General features: G+C 47.5%; 1 protein-coding gene across 1 annotated transcript in view; it reads left to right on the forward strand.

The window, feature by feature from the left end:
* LOC112557684 (chitin synthase chs-2-like) overlaps positions 1 to 18800 on the forward strand; it is a 20851-nt gene extending 2051 nt beyond the window's left edge. The window contains 14 exon segments of the mRNA XM_025227679.1: positions 324 to 417; positions 634 to 803; positions 1328 to 1407; positions 5603 to 5711; positions 7200 to 7353; positions 8237 to 8450; positions 9417 to 9617; positions 9945 to 10190; positions 11439 to 11593; positions 12087 to 12368; positions 14092 to 14473; positions 15251 to 15366; positions 15819 to 16138; positions 16344 to 18800. Coding sequence (XP_025083464.1) covers positions 324 to 417; positions 634 to 803; positions 1328 to 1407; positions 5603 to 5711; positions 7200 to 7353; positions 8237 to 8450; positions 9417 to 9617; positions 9945 to 10190; positions 11439 to 11593; positions 12087 to 12368; positions 14092 to 14473; positions 15251 to 15366; positions 15819 to 16138; positions 16344 to 17211 — 3391 coding nt within the window. The 3' untranslated portion in view covers positions 17212 to 18800.
* Positions 18801 to 21228: the final 2428 nt, after the last annotated feature.

Raw genomic sequence — 21228 nt, forward strand, 5'->3', positions numbered from 1 at the left:
CCTGCTGTGCAACATGTTTGGCCGTCGTAAACCGGCTGTCAGGGTTTTTTTTTTTCTCTCCCCTCCCTTCTCCCTAGTAGCGCGAAATCATCTTAGGTTGAAGCACTTTCCCGCTTAATCAACCATCCAAGTATTGTAAACATGCTGACTCGTGGTTGGTGACCCCACCTTGTAAACAATAATGATTGAGTTCACTGGCTGATGTTCGTGGTGTACACTCTGCAAGTTGAGTTCACTTCTGATGTTCGTGGTCTACACCCTGGGTGTACACACCAACACTTGCTTGGTGTCCGTGCGTGAAAGGATGTTTTGTTTGTGGGCAGACTTTTCTCCAAACCGCTGTACTGTGGCATCCTCCTGGACCAGTCGCTGCTACTCAACAGGCGGATAGACGAAGATGACCCCAGTGAGCAAGCGGTAAGTTGCTCCTCACAAAGTGATGACGAGCTGAAGGTGTTGTGACTGACCCCACAAACTGATGACGTCATGCGCGTCCCTGGACGACTGACTGCCAAAGACTTTGCTATGCCCTCCACTGGACCATCACAAACTCATCGCCACTGAAACCAAAACCTGATAATAAAGTAGGCGACGATGATTGACTGAAAGGTGAATGGTTCTCTTCCCTTGCAGTCCTTCGGCAAATGGTTGGAAGCCCCCGAGAACAAGGAGCGGTGTCGGGACGACCTGGAGACGGCCACGGACAAGCTGCGCAAAGACACGACGCCCTTCATCTACATCTGCGCCACCATGTGGCACGAGTCGGAGACAGAGATGATCATGATGCTCAAGTCTATATTTAGGTGACCCCAGTAACCTTTGACACACACCTCGTGTGTTGGAACCACACTGAGTATTCTGGTCTTTGTTTTTACCTTTGGTGCTAGACGATTTCTTTATAGCTGCCTGTGTGATATTTTTATTTCCTTTAAGCCCAACGGTGGATGGTGAGCAGTAATTTATATAATCGCTATTTTTAGACTCATACATAAGTATGTACGTGCTCAGTGTTGTACTCTGCTACTAGGCTGACAGCTGTCCAGCTGTGTGTGTATATACATATGTAGCTCTCGATGTTATGTGTGGAGGCTGTGATAGTGCACGTGAGTCGTGAGTCGTGAGTCGTGTGTAGTTTGTGAGATCTGTGTGTCGGTGCACGTGAGTCGTGTGTAGTTTGTGAGATCTGTGTGTCGGTGCACGTGAGTCGTGTGTAGTTTGTGAGATCTGTGTGTCAGTGCACGTGAGTCGTGTGTAGTGTGTAGGTGAGCTCTGTGTGTCAGTGCACGTGAGTCACGTGTAGTCTGTAGGTGTGTCTGTGTGTCTACAGACTGGACGCCGACCAGAGCGCCAGGAGGAGCGCTCAGCTGTTCTTCGATGTCACGGACCCTGATTATTATGAGTTTGAAGGTTAGTCGAGGATGTGTGCAATGAAAGCGCGCGAGTGAGTGAGAGAGGTAGACGTCTCTGTCTCTCTCTCCCTCACACACACACACAAGCCACTCACTCCTCATAGGTCCATCCATAGAGACTGGTTATAGGAGTGGGGTGCACATTGTGTACTGCATGTGATTTGTACCCGAGTGCTTACTGAGACTCACGACTGGGTTTAGGGCTCTGAGGCCGTTGGCAAGGCAGGTTTCTCATTTTAAACACTTTCAAGCTTTAAATCTATTTAAATAATCCTTTTTGTAGAAAAACTACGCGCAACAGTGCAACACTATTGTTGAACTGTTTGAACTAACACGGTTTTAAATAAGACAAAACTTTACAAGGTTTGGTCTTACCGGCACATTGTACGTAACGCGCTTGTGTGCACCTGGTCCACATCCCTGAGTGACGTACGGCCTGGGACAGACAAATGACAGGAACTAGAGCTCCTGGAGAGTACACACAGCGACAGACACACAGCGACAGACACACAGAAACAGACACACAGAGCGACAGACACACAGAGACAGACACACAGAGAGACAGACACACAGAGAGACAGACACACAGAGACAGACAGGGCCGGCGCTAGGCTGTGTTGCGCCCTAGGCGAAAAAAAATTCTGCGCCCCCCCCCCCCCCCACACCTCACAAAAAGTGAACCATGTTATATCATTTATTTTGCAATTTATGTTGTCCTGGTCCTGAAATTGATGCTTAAAACCTCACTTTTCTTGCTTTTTGCTGTGCAAAACGAGTTATCAGTTCCTTCAGATTGAGTGCATTTGCCAAGTCATGCTCAATAGATATGGTGGCCAGCCCAGTCAGTCTCTCTTGCAACATTGTTGATCTCATATAGTTTTTAATTAATTTTAATTTTGAGAAACTCCCTTCTGCACTGGCAACAGAAATTGGAAGGGTCAATAAAATTCTGAGAGACACTACAACATTCGGCACAATATCAAATAGCTTATGTTGGATTATGAATGTTCTTCTTTGGGGTTCATGTTAGGCTTGGGAAGTCTTCTAGCCACAACCTGTAATTCAGAACAGAGTTCCTCCGCTTCAATGTCTTTGCTGTCTGTGTGCATTAGTGCCTTTTCCAAGACCTGGCAAGATAGTAGAATGTCCTTCGTTGGTTTTTCAGAAATCCTTTGGATATCATAAAGAAATCCAAACAATGCACTGTGCTCCTGAATCTGTTTAAATCTGTCTTCAATGGACGCAGTTCAAACAAGAAAGCTAGGCTTAAGTATCACCAGTAATGATTGCTGCGGTCTGTCTCAGAACTCAACGCGATTGTGATGTGATAAAGACCACCAGACTGTCACGGACCCGTTTGTGCAATGAACAGTTTTGCAAAAAGTTACACCAGCGCTATCGCAACCCGTTGCATCCACACAATCAAAATAAGCACTATAAGAAATAAGGAAATGAAATTAATGTGAAGAAAGACATAAATCGTGTTAATGAAATATATACAGCTATGTCACAGTGTATAAAATTCATGCGAACTTATCTGTACAAACTCTCATGAAGTGGCTGTAGGACAGTAGCACTGTTCAGTCTGGCAGGCTAAATGCAGTTCACAACCTTTAGTTTACTGACTCAGCTGTGGAAGGATGATAGCTCCAAGCACCCAAACAGACGATTACAAAGTAAATTCAAACAGCAGCACGAGATGTCTGCAGCCGCTCAGAAAAGTGAGGTTTGTACATCCTCCTGTGGGTTTTAAGTTCAAAGTTACAACTACCTCTTCTCTCAGTCTCTGGCTGTCCAGCCCTGGTAATGTGATCTGACTTTCTTTAAAGTGGTAGAGATTTATCTCTACCCTTCTCCACTAAGCCACCCCACTGAGGTCCTTTCAATCTTTCTCTCTTCTCTCTTTCTCATCTCATGGACAACTATCAAGTGACATCGCACCAACTTCTTTGTCCAGTCTTCTAGTCTGATCCGACTGGTCATTAACTGACAGATTTATCGCTACCCTGTGGGCCTGTCCACCTATAGCACCTCCATCGGCAAGTGCTTTCAATGGTTCTCTTCTTTCTCATCTTACAGACGAACTAACAAGTAAAACCGAACTGACTACATGTTTGCTGCTTAAAAATAGTAGAAAAGTGGTTTTCTACACGAACTCATTACGACCAGAGGTGTTAGAACCCAGAAGTGTCAAAGAATGGCTTACTAAAATTAAATCTTTTTCGAGAATTTGCTGTCAGATTTGATTAATAACTTATAAGTAAGAACTACTTTTTGTCAAGAAAAGTAGGTCTGTTTATCAATTGCAGGCTAGCATCATACACATATGGATGCTTGCATGCCTCCCAAATCACACCTACACTTATGAGTAGAGGCATTTCAAACACTCGTGTAAAAGGTTTTATGGAGTGCACACTGATGGAGACAAGAAATGTGTAGCACCTTGCTCTGGTCTTATTTTGCTGTGTGGTCTAAAACTCAAGCTGATCACAGCTTCCAGCATCTAGACCACCCTGATAGCAGCTACCTCATGTTTCCATCCAAAGTCACACCTCACAGGTGGGCGGGCAATGAAAGAGTCTGTCAAGAGAGAGTCTTCTGGACACTAACAATGCAAAGTTGTAAATCAGGTGTCAGGGCAGCTCCCCAAACACAGCCCAGTGATCAACACTGCGTGGTGTCCAGCATAGGGTTAGGTGAAAACAAGAGAAGTATATAGTGTATCGACTGTAGGTCTTAGTACGCATTATCTCTTAATAGCCAATTTCAAATATTCTGTCAATGGAGCATAACAACAAGCTCTCCATTCAAACTGTAGACAAACAGATGCACTCTTAGATAATTAAAATAAACATTACAAATTGACAACTAAATTAAGCCTAAAACACCAATCGAACAGAAATTTAATAATTAATAAGAAAGTTAAATATTCACGACCATGAGTCACAACAGTAAGTACAAGACTATAGGCCATCAGTGTCAGTAAATAGATATGCTATAAACTTCAAATGGCTCTACCTTGATGTTTGTCTGCTAAAGACTTTAATACTCTTATTAACTAAGAACGCGTTCGTGACATTAGCTAAGTTCCTTCGGGTTGAAAGTTCGTAAGTGTAAACAATATTGAGCATAAAACAGTTGTCATAACCACAGAGAAACTTGCGTAGCAAACTTAAGTCAGTGTTGTCCCTGATCTCAGCTGCAGTGTTTTCAATGCATAAGTGTGGAACCTCTTCAATGGTTAGATAGAAGAAAGAAAGGTGAGCTTGGAATTAGTGGAATGTGGTCCACTCCATCCTAGGGGTCCGCACTGACCAGGCCCCATCCACCAACCCGCCCCTCCGCTGTCTATCCTCCGCCCCGTCCGCCCTCTTCTTCCCCGCTGGTTAGCTGGTCACTTCAAGTGCGCCCTGTAATAATGGGTTTTCCTGTACTACATCACTACATGAACTGAGAAAGTCGGTGGTGAAGTCAACCTACAAGCAGAGGAAAAGGTGCCTTCCACCTTTGTCTTCCACCAACGCCGCCACTCTCAGCGCCCTTCCCCGCCCATCCACCCTCTACTTCCCTGCTGGTTAGCTGTGGTCACTGCAGGTGCGCCCTGGGATGATGGGGTTTTCCTGTCATACATGTACTGAGAAACTAGCGTGGTGGTCAGTCTACAAGCAGAGGAAAGGTGTCCTGCTAATATCATTTTGTGAAAATGATATTTTTCCCTAAAATTATTCATTGAAAAAAAATAGCAGGCCATTTTTTCCGCCCCCCTCGGTCGCTGCGCCCTAGGCGATTGCCTAGTTCGCCTAATAGGTAGAACCGGGCCTGGAGACAGACACACAGAGAGACAGACACACAGAGCGACAGACACACAGCGACAGACACACAGAGAGACAGACACACAGCGACAGACACACAGCTAAAGTCACACAGAGAGACAGACACACAGAGTAACAGACACACAGAGAGACAGACACAGCGACAGACACACTCCCCCATCACAAACGTTAAGCTCTGCTTTGTCGTTCACAGTCAGCATAGAGCCCCGCCTCCCCCCACAGCCCCACAGCCCAAGTCCTGCATCTTCCTACCCCCTAAACCACACTCCCCCACCTTGTGACGTCACGCCTAGGGACTGGCTTTCATAGACAGATCGCCTCAAGAACAATAACGGGTTTTTTGGGTTGTCTGTCCTAAAGCTCACATCTTCTTTGACGATGCCTTCGATGAACACAAAGACGACGATTACAACTACGCCGTCAACAGCTTTGTCAAGCAGCTCGTGCGAGTTGTGGACACCGCAGCCAGGTAGGTCGACAGTGATTGGACAGTGGTGCAGGATAGTAGCGCCACAAGTGTCCTGCTACAGACATGAGAACAGCACATTACACATTACACAGCTGTCATGCGATCTGTCACTGAACCACATTACACAGCTGTATCAGTAAGTGAACAGTACACGTACACATTACACAGCTGTGTCAGTAAGTGAACAGTATATATATATACCACATTACACATTACACAGCTGTGTCAGTAAGTGAACAGTATATATATATATATATACCACATTACACATTACACAGCTGTGTCAGTAAGTGAACAGTATATATATATATATACCACATTACACATTACACAGATGTGTCAGTAAGTGAACAGTATATATATACCACATTACACATTACACAGCTGTGTCAGTAAGTGAACAGTACACGTACACATTACACAGCTGTGTCAGTAAGTGAACAGTATACATATACCACATTACACATTACACAGCTGTGTCAGTAAGTGAACAGTATATATATACCACATTACACATTACACAGCTGTGTCAGTAAGTGAACAGTATATATACCACATTACACATTACACAGCTGTGTCAGTAAGTGAACAGTACACGTACACATTACACAGCTGTGTCAGTAAGTGAACAGTATACATATACCACATTACACATTACACAGCTGTGTCAGTAAGTGAACAGTATATATATACCACATTACACATTACACAGCTGTGTCAGTAAGTGAACAGTATATATACCACATTACACATTACACAGATGTGTCAGTAAGTGAACAGTACACGTACACATTACACAGCTGTGTCAGTAAGTGAACAGAACACGTACACATTACACAGCTGTGTCAGTAAGTGAACAGTATATATATATATACCACATTACACATTACACAGCTGTGTCAGTAAGTGAACAGTATATATACCACATTACACATTACACAGATGTGTCAGTAAGTGAACAGTACACGTACACATTACACAGATGTGTCAGTAAGTGAACAGAACACGTACACATTACACAGCTGTGTCAGTAAGTGAACAGTATATATATATATACCACATTACACATTACACAGCTGTGTCAGTAAGTGAACAGTACACGTACACATTACACAGCTGTATCATGTCAGTAACATGGTATGTACCACATTACTCAGCTGCATCATTATGTCTGTCAGGGAACAGTGTAAGTGGATTCAGTGATCTCGTGTAGCATAGTAGCTATGACGGTTTAGTGTACAGTGACGTAGTTTAGCGGTAGTCGTTGTAGTTTCACTACCGACATTCTATACGACATACCTGTTGATAGAAACGACACGTGACTTCTTTAAACACCCAATGAGCTACAAGTGCGCTCTAGTTCAGAAAGGTTGTTTTGTAGATTTTGTTGACTCTGACCTTAGAACATTCTGTACACGTGTACACGTGAGATGTTGAGGATACGGAGGGTTATTACTGCTTCTTATTGCTGTTGTCCTCCCACGACAGCGCCGTCCACAAGACGGACCTGCACATCGCCAAACCCCGCAAAGTGCCGACCCCATACGGAGGCCGCCTGGTGTGGAAACTTCCCGGAGGCAACACCCTTACGGCTCACCTCAAGGACAAGGCGAAAATACGTCACAGGAAACGCTGGAGTCAGGTGACTACTTTCACTGCGCGCGCATTCTGAGTACTGACCAGTGTACAGACACCATCTACAGCTGTCTTGTCACGTGTACAGCAGCTGTCTCCTAGCTGTGTGGTCAAGTTTACAGCAGCTGTCTACTGGCTTTGTAGTCAGTGGTACACTAACTGTCTATTAGATGTGTAGAGTAGTCAGTAGTACAACAGCTGTCTATTATCTGTGTAGTCAGTAGTACAACAGCTGTCTACTAGCTGTGTTGTCACTAGTACATCTAATGTCTACTAGCTGTGTAGTGTGGTCACTAGTATACCAAATGTCTACTATCTATGTAGTCAGTAGTACAACAGCTGTCTACTAGCTGTGTAGTCAGTAGTACAACAGCTGTCTGCTAGCTGTGTAGTGTGTCAGTGGTACACTAACTGTCTACTAGCTGTGTAGTGTAGTCAGTAGTACACTAAATGTCTATTATCTGTCTAGTCAGTAGTACAATAACTGTCTATTATCTGTGTAGTCAGTAGTACACTAAATGTCTACTAGCTGTGTGGTCAGTAGTACACTAAATATCTAGTAGCTGTGTAGTGTAGTCAGTGGTACACTAAATGTCTTTTATCTTTGTAGTCAGTAGTACAACAGCTGTCTACTAGCTGTGTAGTCAGTGGTATCCTAACTGTCTACTGCTGTGTAGTGTAGTCAGTAGTACACTAAATATCTAGTAGCTGTGTAGTGTAGTCAGTAGTACACTAAATGTCTACTATAGCTGTGTAGTGTAGTCAGTAGTACACTAAATATCTAGTAGCTGTGTAGTGTAGTCAGTAGTACACTAAATATCTACTAGTTGCATAGCTAAGTGTAAAGAGACTGCTCACGTTTGCTGACGCCACACCTGGCGTGTCTACAGGTGATGTACATGTACTACTTTCTGGGCTACCGGCTTGTAGCCGATGAAAGCATTTCATTCGGGAGCCGCAAGCTGAGGGCCCACAACACCTTCCTGCTGGCTCTCGACGGCGACGTGGATTTCCAGCCCGAGGCCATCAAGATCCTCGTCGACCGCATGAAACAGAACCCGCTGCTGGGGGCGGCCTGCGGCAGGATCCACCCCATCGGCGCGGGTGGGTGCTGAAGGACGGGTGGGGATGACGCATGAAGTAGATGTGTGACGGGGACTAGACTGATGTAGGGGGACTGAAGACTGACATAGAGGTGGCGTACGGGGTTATGCTGATATAGGGGTGGTGTAGAGGTGGTGTAGGGTGGTGTAGAGGTAGTGTATAGGTGGTGTAGAGGTGGTGTAGAGGTGGTGTAGATGTGGTGTAGAGGTAGTGTACAGGGTTAGGTTGATTTAGGAGTGGTGTAGGGGTGGTGTAGGGGTGGTGTAGAGGTGGTGTAGAGGTGGTATAGGGATGGTGTAGAGGTGATGTAGAGGTGGTGTAGATGTGGTGTAGACGTAGTGTACAGGGTTAGGTTGATATAGGGGTGGTCTAGAGTAGTGTAGAGGTGTTGTAGAGGTGGCGTAGAGGTGGTGTAGAGGAGGTATAGGGATGGTGTAGAGGTGGTGTAGAGGAGGTATAGAGGTGGTGTACAGGTGGGGTACAGGGTTAGGTTGATATAGGGGTGGTGTAGAGGTGGTGCACGGGGTGAGGTTGATATAGGGGGGTGTACAGGTGGTGTAGAGATGGTATAGGGGTGGTGTACAGGTGGTGTAGAGGTGGTGTACAGGGTTAGGTGATGCATTAAATAAATGTGAACTCGAGGCTAAAAAGGGCTATACCCTGGATAGACAGCGTCTGAACAGCCTTGTGGGATGTCTGTATGTCCGGGTAGAGACAGTTCGGGTACGGAGAGTGTGGAGGCTCAGCTGTCGGTAGGTGGCAGATGAAGTAGCAGCGCTTACCGACATGTCTGTGCTTGATTCAGGATACGAGCTGACTGTCTCACAGCTGACTGCTTGTGTACAAACGTCTAACCCAGGGCACAAGGAATGTAGTCTGTGTCATGTGACAGGCCACGTGGTGTGGTATCATTATGTCGTTTGTGACAAGCCCAATGGTGTGGTTACATTATGTCGTTTGTGACAGGCCCCATGGTGTGGTATCAGAGGTTCGAGTACGCCATCAGTCATTGGCTGCAGAAGGCAACGGAGCACGTGCTGGGGTGTGTGCTGTGCAGCCCCGGATGTTTCTCTCTCTTCAGAGGCTCGGCGCTCATGGACGACAACGTCATGAAGCGTTACACCACGCCGCCATCAGAGGCACGTCACTACGTGCAGTACGACCAGGGTACGTGATGTCACAATGGGGGCAAGGTGGATGTGTGCTTGTACTCACGTTCACACACACACACACAGCATACACAGTCTCTCGACTGCAACTGCCTGTTGTTGTTGTTGTTGTGTGTGTGTCTGTGTGTCTGTGTGTGTGTGGAGCATACGGAGACACGCGGCAGCCGACAGGGCGCGCCACTCACGTCTGTTTGGGTGATGGTCAGCAGGTGCTGTACCGGACAACAGTCCCTCACGTCCCTCTCTCTCTCTCTGATCAGCTGCTTGTACGTTACACCTGTTTCCGTAGTCCGTCAGCACTGTATGACGTCACGGTTTGTCACAGGTGAGGACAGGTGGCTGTGTACACTGCTCCTACAACAAGGGTACCGCGTCGAGTACTGCGCTGCCTCCGACTCCTTCACCTTTGCCCCCGAGGGTTTTTACGAGTTCTACAACCAGCGACGGCGCTGGACGCCGTCCACCATGGCCAACATCATCGACCTGCTCAGCGACTGGCGCAACACCACCAAGCGCAACCAGGACATCTCCGTGTTGTACATGGTGTATCAGCTCTTCGTGCTGTGCTCCGGTAGGTGGCTCCACCTGTCCAGCAGCTACACGTCAGGTGTGGGCAGGCACTAGCAGGTGTGTGCAGGCACTAGCAGGTGTGGGCAGGCACTAGCAGGTACTAACAGGTGTAGGCAGGCACTGGCTGGTGTGGGCAGGCACTAGCAGGTGTGGGCAGGCACTAGGAGGTGTGGGCAGGCACTAGCAGGTACTAACAGGTGTAGGCAGGCACTAGCTGTGTGGGCAGGCACTAGCAGGTATGGGCAGGCACTATCAATGTAGGCAGCACTAGCAGGTGTGGGCAGGCACTAGCTGGTGTGGGCAGGCACTAGCAGGTGTGGGCAGGCACTATCAATGTAGGCAGGCACTAGCAGTGTGGGCAGGCACCAGCAGGTGTGGGCAGGCACTAGCAGGCACTAGCAGGTGTAGGCAGGCACTAGCAGGCACTAGCAGGTGTGGGCAGGCACTAGCAGGTGTGGACAGGCACTAGCAGGTACTAACAGGTGTGGGCAAAGCTGGGCAACTGTTAGTCGCCATAGATGGGCAAGTGTAGGGAGCCAAGGTAGTCAGGTAGTCAGGTAAAATGCTTATTTTTAGGTGAGATAAACAAACAGGGAACAGACCCAAGAAACAAAACTTGTTGTTATTTGGTTCCTCTTTGCGTTTTCTGTATTTGTTTTTATTCTTGGTTAGTACGGTTGTTTATTCTTTTATAGTTCATATGTTATTTGTTTTCCTGTCCCTCGTATGCTGTCCTTGTTTCGTTCTTGTTCTTAAGTGCCAAGGGCATGCTCATTAGGAGTGTGAGTGCTTTACATATTATTATCATTAATTATTATTAAATTATAAATCACGCAATGACAGACAATAATAGGTTTGGAAAAGGTGGACGGCCATAGGTTTGGCAAATGAAGAAGGTTTCCACTGCGAACTGCGTCCAGCGAGAAACACTAGTCTGTCAACATCCTCAGACAAGATGTCTGGTCAGTCGTGGGATGGCTGATGAGGTGGACTCCACTCAGACCTATACTGCTCCTGACACCTGTGACATCACATACTTTCACGATGTTCACACAAAGTCCGTAGGTGACCCTGTCACCTGGCTGTCATAAATTTCTTCGTCTTCGTGACTCGTCCATCGTCTGTCGAGACAGACAGCTGTTTGATCATCCTGTTAGTAGCAGTTCATCATGACACACCTGTAGTCACGTGACCCTCGTGATCCTGGGGTAAGCCACGTTATCATACCGCATTGCATATGTCGTCACAGGTATCATCACCCCGGGTACCATCTTCCTTCTCATCGTGGGTGCTATCAGCAACGCCACCTCGGATAGCATTCCTCTGTACGGAGCCTTGACTCTCAACATCCTGCCTCTCGCAGTCTTCGTCATCCTCTGCTTCAAGGCGAACACCAACACACAGGTAAGTCGTCGTCTTCTGTCCGTCCGTCCGTCCGTCCTTCCGTCCGTATTGTCTCTTGATAACATCTTTATCGGACCCTGTGATGACGTATGTTGTCGGGGTTATTCCAACGGCCATTAGTCACTGCACCATAGCCTGATGGTCAGTGTGCTTGACTGTCTGTACTGTAGCCTGATGGTCAGTGTGCTTGACTGTGTGTACTATAGCCTGATGGTCAGTGTGCTTGACTGTGTGTACTGTTATCACTGTAGTGTCTAAAGCTCACCACTCTGTAGCGTTACAGCAGCCAATGGTTACACTCGCATTACACTCTCTACTGGTTACTGCTCCGGTAATCATGAAGATGTCTCGTGTACATAATGAATACGTGAGTCGGTACTTTAGTGTGTATGCGTATGCATGTGCATGTGCTAGTGTGCATGTATGTGCGATGTATGTGCATGTATGTTGGTGTGATGATGATGATGTACCTGTGTTTTGGTGTGGATATCAGCTGGCCTACGCCTCGGTGCTGTCGCTGGTGTACACCATCATCATGATGCTGGTGCTGGTGGGGCTCATCAAGCAGGCGGCGGAGAACGGCTTCTGCTCGGTGTCGACATCTTTCCTGGTGGGCGTGGCCTCCATCTTCGTCTTGACGGCGATGCTGCACCCCATGGAGTGCACGGCCCTGCTGCACGGCTGCCTGTACTTCCTTTCCATCCCCTCCATGTCCATGCTGCTGATGATCTACTCACTTGCCAACCTCCACGTGGTGTCGTGGGGAACACGAGAGGTCAGGTCATGGGGAAAAGGGTGGTGTCCTTTGACCTTTTCTCTTTTCGCTGCAAGCAACTCATTCGTCCCTCTGTCCCCTCCACAAGCTGTGTCTCCTTCAGCTAGACATCAGTGTCTCCTTCATACTATACATCATCAATATCTCCTACAGCTATACATCATCAGTGTCTCCTTGAGCTATACATCATCATCTTCAACTATACATCATCAGTATCTCCTACAGCTATACATCATCAGTGTCTCCTTCAGCTATACATCATCAGTATCTCCTACAGCTATACATCATCAGTGTCTCCTTCAGCTATACATCATCAGTATCTCCTTCAGCTATACATCATCATCTTCAACTATACATCATCAGTATCTCCTACATCACTACATCCTACAACAGCTTGACTACTCATCAGGATGTGGAGTATTCACTATGTGTTCACACGCACACCCTCGCATGTTGAGAAATGAAGAAAATCTGAGGTCGGCGATGGCGATACCCGCTTGTCTCAGACACGGTCCTGGGTGGACAAACTGCTGCTGTCCTCCTTGCAGACGATGGAGAGGTCAGCGAGTGCCGCAAGCCTGGAGACAAGTGGATTCTGAGTTCTAAAACAATGCAATATGTCCACTGGGTCAGAGGAATTAACTTTAGCAACTGCTACGTGCGATCCGTCCACCCGTGTTCATGCTATTCAAAATGTTTACGACAAGACTAGGTAAACATTAAGAGAGGAAGTGCAGTCACGTGAATCGTGTCACATTCCTACACACTGTAGCAGGAAGATGTTAATACAACATTGGATTTTTTCTGGATTCACCTTTCGTTTTGAACAACAATGACAACACGAGTTCACACGTAGAGAGGACGAGAGACTTCTCATTATGTGTGAAATAATGCTGACACTCAAGTTGTTATTCGTCATCATAGGTTATGGTGATTCCTTTCAACATGGCGTGTGTCCATTAAAGTCCGTTAACACACAACTAAACATCGCAGACATCATCAATGGCGCCTGAGTCGGACTTTTCTTTTGGAAATACGATATATATATATACACACACACATACACACATATATATATATAGATCTTTGACGTTTTGAGAAAATGCAGTCTCAGCATAGAGGACAAACGGTTTCTTTCTGTTCGCTGTGAATTTTATTATTTTGTGAAAATGCTTCAAATTCGTGCGTAGCTGGGGGTCAAGGAGTCAAGGGTGAAGGCCGGCACTCAGAGAATTTTAACTGGAAGTTCGTGACGTGACGTGTGTACATAACCACATGACGTGCGTACATGACCAGCTGACGTGACGTGCGTACATGACCAGATGTTATGACGTGCGTACATGACCAGTTGTTGTGACGTGCGTACATGACCAGCTGACGTGACGTGCGTACATGACCATTGATGTGACGTGTGTACATGACCAGCTGACGTGACGTGCGTACATGACCAGCTGTTGTGACGTGCGTACATGACCATTGACGTGACGTGTGTACATGACCAGCTGATGTGACGTGTGTACATGACCAGCTGTTGTGACGTGTGTACATGACCAGCTGACGTGACGTGTGTACATAACCACATGACGTGCGTACATGACCATTGATGTGACGTGCGTACATGACCAGCTGACGTGACGTGCGTACATGACCAGCTGATGTGACGTGCGTACATGACCAGCTGATGTGACGTGTGTACATGACCATTGATGTGACGTGCGTACAGGTCAAGACTGCTGCCCCCCCGCCTTCCGCAGCCAAGGCCAAAGAGACGGAGGCGAAGCCGAAAGCTGACAACTTCCTGAAGAGCGCTCTGGCCAAACTAACGGACGGCAGCGTCGGTGACTCCGACTACGCCTTCTCCTTCGGCAACCTCTGCCGCTGCCTGTGCTGTCCGCGAGAGGGAGCCAGCGCCACTGACATGAAGTTCAAGGCCATACTGCAGAGTCTCGACGACCTTGACAGTAAAGTGACGGAGCTGACCAATGGCTCAGTGGGAGACGGAACTCTAGGTGAGGTCAGTGACATCGGAGACGAGCTTCCTCCTATGCCGACCAATGAACGCTTTTCCCACAACGCTCACCTGATTGAAGGAGGCATTCAGAAAGGTGAGTCACGTGACCTTCGTGTGCCTACAAGTCTGTGGACATCTACGTCTTACATACACAGACGTCTTCGTACCTTGTGGATGGTCACTGAGTAATAAAGGAGAAGGTGCAGTGAACTATTTGGTCTTAAAGATGTTTGGCCTTGTAAGTGCACGTTGCCTAGCTACGCGTGTTGTGTGTGTGGGGGGTGAGTGCAGTCTGTCGCCAGACACCTTCATCTCCCCGCGAGTCCCCTTGTCGTCCATCAAAGCCAGTGTCATGGCGTCGTGAGTCTTCCTCACGTCAGCTTGTTCCCAACCATCACTATGTCATGGGCAGATAACTCGCTGTACTTATATCTGTGACTATGTCGTGGTCAGATAACCCTCTATACTTGTGTCATGGGCAGATAACTCGCTGTACTTATATCTGTGACTATGTCGTGGTCAGATAACCCTCTATACTTGTGTCATGGGCAGATAACTCGCTGTACTTATATCTGTGACTATGTCGTGGGCAGATAACTCGCTGTACTTATATCTGTGACTATGTCGTGGTCAGATAACCCGCTGTACTTACAACCATCACTATGTCATGGGCAGATAACCCTCTATACTTGTGTCATGGGCAGATAACTTGCTGCCATCATAATTTATGTCGTGGTCAGATAACGCTCTGTACTTACAACAATCACTTCTATGTCGTGGCTACTGCAGATAACTTTCTTTACTTATATGTGTGACTATGTCATGGGCAGATAACTCGCTGTACTTATATATGTGACTATGTCGTGGGCAGATAACCCAATGTACTTACACGTTGCTAGCGAGATCCGAGACGAACTTATCAACCCCAAGTGGTCCGAAGATGAAGATCTTGGAGATGGACCAAGAGAGAGAACCATAGTTGATGAAGTGAGTTAACAGCTCAGTGTGCCTGTGGTTATTTCCCCTTGACGAGTGTAAGAATCGTGGAGATTGTAACGGTCCTGTCACTGATATGAGCGACAACTGTCAGCTCAGCACACGTACAGCCACTCACGTCACCAGCCTGTGCTGGGGAGATGTCTTCTGCTCCCTGCACTTTGCAAGCTGCTTGGCTCCTTGGCTGGTTTCTGGAACTTTTGCTAACAAGGCTGAGTCCATTGCTGGACAAGTATAGAAATAATAATAATAATAATAATAATAATAATAATAATAAATAATAATAATAATATAATAATAATAATAATAATAATAATAATAATAATAATAAAGTAGAAGCCAGAGAGTGTTATTCTTTGCCAATTGACTGGTCGGTGAAAGACTTGGTTGTCGGCCCGAGTACATTGTCCACCCGAGTGATACACGTTGTTGTCTACCTGCAGACGGAGTTCTGGCAGGCACTCATCAAGCAGTACCTGTATCCACTAGACAAGAACGAACAGCAGGAGAAGCAGATAAAAGAAGAATTGCTGGAGCTGCGCAACAAGATGTGTCTGGCTTTCTTCCTCATCAACTCGCTCTTCATCGTGCTCGTCAGCGCCCTGCAGATCATCTCCTCGAATGCCACCAACCTCTCTGTCAAGATCCCTTGCGCAGGCGATTCCAGCTTCACAGGTGAGAAGATCGAACCCATCTCCGTGGCCTTCACCCTCGTTTTCGGCATACTGCTGACCATGCAGTTCTTCGCGATGCTTTTTCACAGGTGAGATTTGCACAATGACTTTTTTTCTGTTCCTACAAATATAAATATACCACTTACACAAATGTTACTACTTGAACAGATATAAATAGACTACTGACACAAGTGTAAGTACACTACTGACTTCTACAACTATAAATGCACTACTTCTGTCTTGTGGTGGCTCTGGTGTAGTCGTATTAAGGGAAGAGTGTCTTGTCGTGGCCAGGTTCTCCACGCTGCTGCAGATCATCTCAATCACAGAGATCAAGGTGCGCAAGATCACCCGCCAGGTGCTGGGCATAGACGACGGCGCCACACAAGGCCTGACGGTGGAAGAGACCATCGGGCTGGTCAAGCAAATGCAGTCCATTCGCCCGGACACTCCTGAGGCAGAAGGTGACGGTGAGCAGTCCGAGAAGGACCCCGGCACGCCTGTCGGTACCTATGGCCGGGTGAGGTCTGGGGCTGCTCTGTGGGACAAGCTCAACGCCCGCAGGAAGAAAGGAGAGATTAAAGATCAGACCCTCAGCAAGGCCTTCCTGCGCAACTACGACAGACTGGCTGAGCTCATCCGCCAGCAGGACGCCCAAGAAGAGCAAGTAACGGAGAAGGAGGACGACTTCCGCAACCTGGACCGCAAATCGCGCAAGACGATCGTTAAGGTCATCAAGGACGATAATTACAAGGACCACATCTTGCAACGGTCGAACGAGAGCAAGAATCGCTTAAGAGGCGTTGTTAGCAAGGTCATGGGAAAAGGATCAAGGCTGTTCGACGTGGTTCAGAAGGCACAAGAGCAAGAGAGGCGCATGGACTTTGGGGAGGAGCAAGATGAGGTCAACGAAGAGCGTCAGAGAAGGTCCCCCCGGCAGTCACAGGTCTGTATCCAGGTCCCCGGCCGGCAGTCACAGGTCTGCCTCAAGGCGACGGAAGCCTTCTCCCAAGTCCACTCCCGTCATGCTGCGATTGGCCCGCCTGTTGAAGCAGAAGCAGGCGGAGGGGGCTGGGGCTCCGGGGACGACAGCAGCGGAAGTGGCGCGTACTCCGCCAGGAAGTGCGGCCAGCAGTGTCCGGGGTCAAAGGACACGAGTTGAGCACGCGCCAGATTTCGAGCAGGATGACCGAGGCTTCCTGCGCCCGCCATCTGCGAGTTTTCATTTTGCAGAAATGGCTGGAGGGGATTCCCCAGACACCTATCAAACCGTTCCCCACATGGAGCCCGGCTCACCCAGGCTCAGTAGAGCTTCCCTCCGGGTGACACCCGGCTCTGACCTCGACTCCCCCCGTACCTCCCTCAATATGACCCCAGACTCCCCCAGCATGCCGAGACTGTCGTCTGCCATGGACGAGGGCTCCTTAGACGCCAGTGGTGATCTCCTTCAGTCGACGGGCGTGTTTGAGATGTAGCTGTCACACAGAGAATACTAACTGGCTGTTGACTGGGTTGTAATATGGACAACATGCCAACCTCAACAATCTACAGAAAAAAAACTATCTTGACCTTCATACAACGATCGCGATAAAGACTTTATGTACGATGATTATGATGAAGACTTTATGTACGATGATTATGATCAAGACTTTAAATACGATGATTATGATGAAAACTTTATGTACAGTGATTATGACCAAGACTTTATGTACAGTGATTATGATCAAAACTTTATGTACAGCGATTATGATGAAGACTTTATGTACAGTGATTATGATCAAGGCTGTGAGCCTTTCCTACAAGGAGTCTGGCAATGAGGTTATTTATATCTGGCACGTTATTTATATCAAAGATGTCATGTCATGTCATGCAATAGCCAAGAGATGTACATTAGCAGCACTGTATTGTTAGTAAGATCTCATAAAAATAAATTAAAGTTAGGGTTAAAGGTCAAGGTCTTATTTTGGTGTACCGTTAGCGGCCTGCACCGAGTTCTCTGTATAACATGACGATACTCTTCCTGTACCTCTTGGTGGAAGTTGCTAGATCTCTGTAAATGTTACAGTAAATTATCCTTAATTGTCCGCTGGCAACACGAACTCTAAATATAGTGAATTATCGGTAATGACAGTCCGCTGGCAACACGAACTCTCAATGTAGTAAATTATCCGTAATGACAGTCCGCTGGCAACAATGTAGTAAATTATCCGTAATGACAGTCCACTGCAACACGAACTCTGGATGGAGTGTTAGTGTGAGTTTACTATTATTTGTACAGAAGGTCCTCACCGCCTCAACTCACTGCTTTCAAACTCCCAGGAGTTTGCGAGGACAGCAAGGTTCAAATACCACGTGACTGTTGGAAACTCGTGACAGCCTGTGCAGTATGCACGACGTAAGGTGACGTAGGAGCCACGTACACGTGTAACAACGGCGGTGCTTGTAGCGCCACAGACTGTTGAAGCAGTTCCTCCTGTAACATCAGTGCTACCAGCTCATGTAATGTCGTGTATGTAATCAATGTAATGCTGTAACATCAGTGCTACCAACTCATGTAATGTCGTGTATGTAATCAATGTAATGCTGTAACATCAGTGCTACCAGCTCATGTAATGTCGTGTATGTAATCAATGTAATGCTGTAACATCAGTGCTAAATCAACGAGTTGATGCCAAGTAACACGAACTGTGGGATAAAAGGAAGTATGGGGGGTTAGCTTGCTATCAGCGAATAAACATGACAGTGATTGGATGTCTCGGGTTTGTGTGTGTGCGTGCGTGTTGTATCTGCCTCTCAATACCGACCTCGCACTAAGTCTACCTGTCTACAAAACTCATGTCTACCTCGCACCACGTACAGGTTGGACAGCTCACGTGCTACACGTGGTCCCCACAGGGACAGCAGAATACAGGTATTCCAGATCACGTGCCTGAGGAGGCTAGTGCCACTCTCGTACAGGGAACATAAAGCCATCAGTGTTGCTGTAGCGAGCACGCTCACCATCCTCGAAAATGGTGAGGAAGTATCTATCTATCTATTCCTCTTCGTGCATCAGTTGCACATAAGGCCTCAACCAGAGTCCGCCACCGATGTCGATCGGCTGAAACCCGCCCCAGGTGACCCCATGTCCAGCCCTTTCCTTTCATCTCCCTTTCCACCGTTCTTCTCCAAGTTTCCTTTGGGCGGCCTAGTTTTCTTCGGCCGTCTGGAGTCCATCGTAGGGCGACTGTGGAAAGGTCTGCTGTCTGCTGGCGGAGCACATGTCCAATCCATCGCCAACGCCTTCGTTGAACCTGCGTGGTGATGGACTCGGTTTCAGTTCTTCGGTGGAGTTCTTCGTTGGTGATGGTGTTTGGCCAAAAGATGTTAAGTATGCGCCTGAGACATCTGTTTTGGAAGACGTCAAGCTTGTTACTGATGGTTTTGGTCATCTTCCATGATTCTCATCCGTAAAGGAGGGTGCTGATCACATTTGACTTGAAGATTCTCAGTTTGATCTTCTGACTGATGTTTTTTGCCTTCCATGTGCTCCTGAGTGAGGCGAAGGCCTGGCTGGCTCTTCAATCTCTTGTTCATTTAGTTTGATGCCGTCTTGGACTCTGGCGTTCACTCTCATACTTTTCGTTTTCCTTGCACCGACCTTCAAGCCAAGGTTTCCAGCTGTTTCTGAGAACCCATTTGCTTTTTCCTGCATGTCTTGGTGGCGATGTGACAGCAGGGCAATGTCATCAGCAAAGTCCAAGTCTTCCAGCGTTGTTGTTGCTGTCATAGTCATGGTCCATCTGATCCCTCTCTTCTCATTGTCGGTGGAAGTCTTCATGATCCAGTCCATGGCCAGGATGAAGGGGAACGGCTACAGAATGCAGCCCTGCTTCACCCCGGTACTGACGTTGAAGGGGTCTGTGAGCTCCGTGTCACAGACAACCTGGGATTTGAAATCGCTGTACAGCATTGCAATCATCTGAACAAGTTTTGCAGGGACTCTGTAATGCCTCAGGATTTTCAAAAAGGACTCGCGGTGGATGCTGTCAAAAGCCTTCTCCAGGTCCAATCGTTGCTCTGCTCCAGAATCTGTCGCAGAATGAAGATGTGTTCGGAGCAAGATCGCCAAGGGGGAAATCGGAGGTCTTTCTCATGGGCTGCCGTCAGTCTTGATTGCAGCTGTCACGTCTTCCAGGCTTGGTGGGTCTGTGCAGATGTCAAGGTCTATAGCTGCTGACTGGATGTCTGCAAGCTGAGGGGGATCTGGTCTGTTCAGAACTGACTCAAAGTGCTCCCTCCAGCGCTGTAGTTTTCCTGCCTCTCCCTCGACAACATTACCATTCATGTCTTTCACTGGCACTTTTCACTTCCATCATAAGGCTTCCATTCCAGCAGTGCCTTTTCAGTTTTCTTGTTGAGGAGTAGTACTACTCCTTCAGAGTGCTGACCGTCTGATCTTCCTGAGAACAAGATGGTATGTCCTGATGCTAGTCTCCTCTTTCCCGTGCCGGTCCATCTGACCTCACTGACTCCCAGGATGTCCAAGTTGTAGTTGTCAAACTGCTTGACTAATTGGAGCATCCTGCCAGTCTGGTACAAGGTCTGGACGTTCCAGCACCCCACCCTCAACTTTTGCCTCGGTTTGAGTAAGTCCACTGTCGGGGCGCCAGCTCCCTCTCGGGTTTGGCTGTCGTCCGTCATTAGTCCAGTCCCCTGGTGTGTTTCATTTCCTTCGCCATCCGTGATGAATTCGCTGGTTGTAGATTCAGTAACAGGCTTTTTTACATGATGGGGTTGTTAGCCCTACCACAACCTACTTTACCTTTAGGTGAGGTGTCCACCTTAGTCGCCTCTTGCGACATGCCTGGCTGGATGGCAGGGACCCTATTCTTACAATGCTTGCTAGGCAAGCATACCCCGGGGTCCCACAGGGGCGTGAGGAAGTATGAAGAGAGACAATGACTCGTCTGCTTGAGTCACGTGATTTGCCCGCCAAACTGTGTGAGTTCTAGTCCCTCTCCTAGTCTTAGAGCAAATCAAGGAGGCCAACTCCCGTCACTTGTCAGGTGGTAACAAGTGGAACAGGAAAATATCCATTATTAAAGTCTACACCAAAAACTGACCAGGGTTCCCTTAAAACTAAAAAGGCTTGTGTACAAGTGTTTAGAGAACATTACAGAAGGCAGACAGCCTTGTG

The sequence above is a fragment of the Pomacea canaliculata genome, linkage group LG2, assembly GCF_003073045.1.
Source record: "Pomacea canaliculata isolate SZHN2017 linkage group LG2, ASM307304v1, whole genome shotgun sequence".
NCBI classification, from domain to species: Eukaryota; Metazoa; Mollusca; class Gastropoda; order Architaenioglossa; family Ampullariidae; genus Pomacea; species Pomacea canaliculata.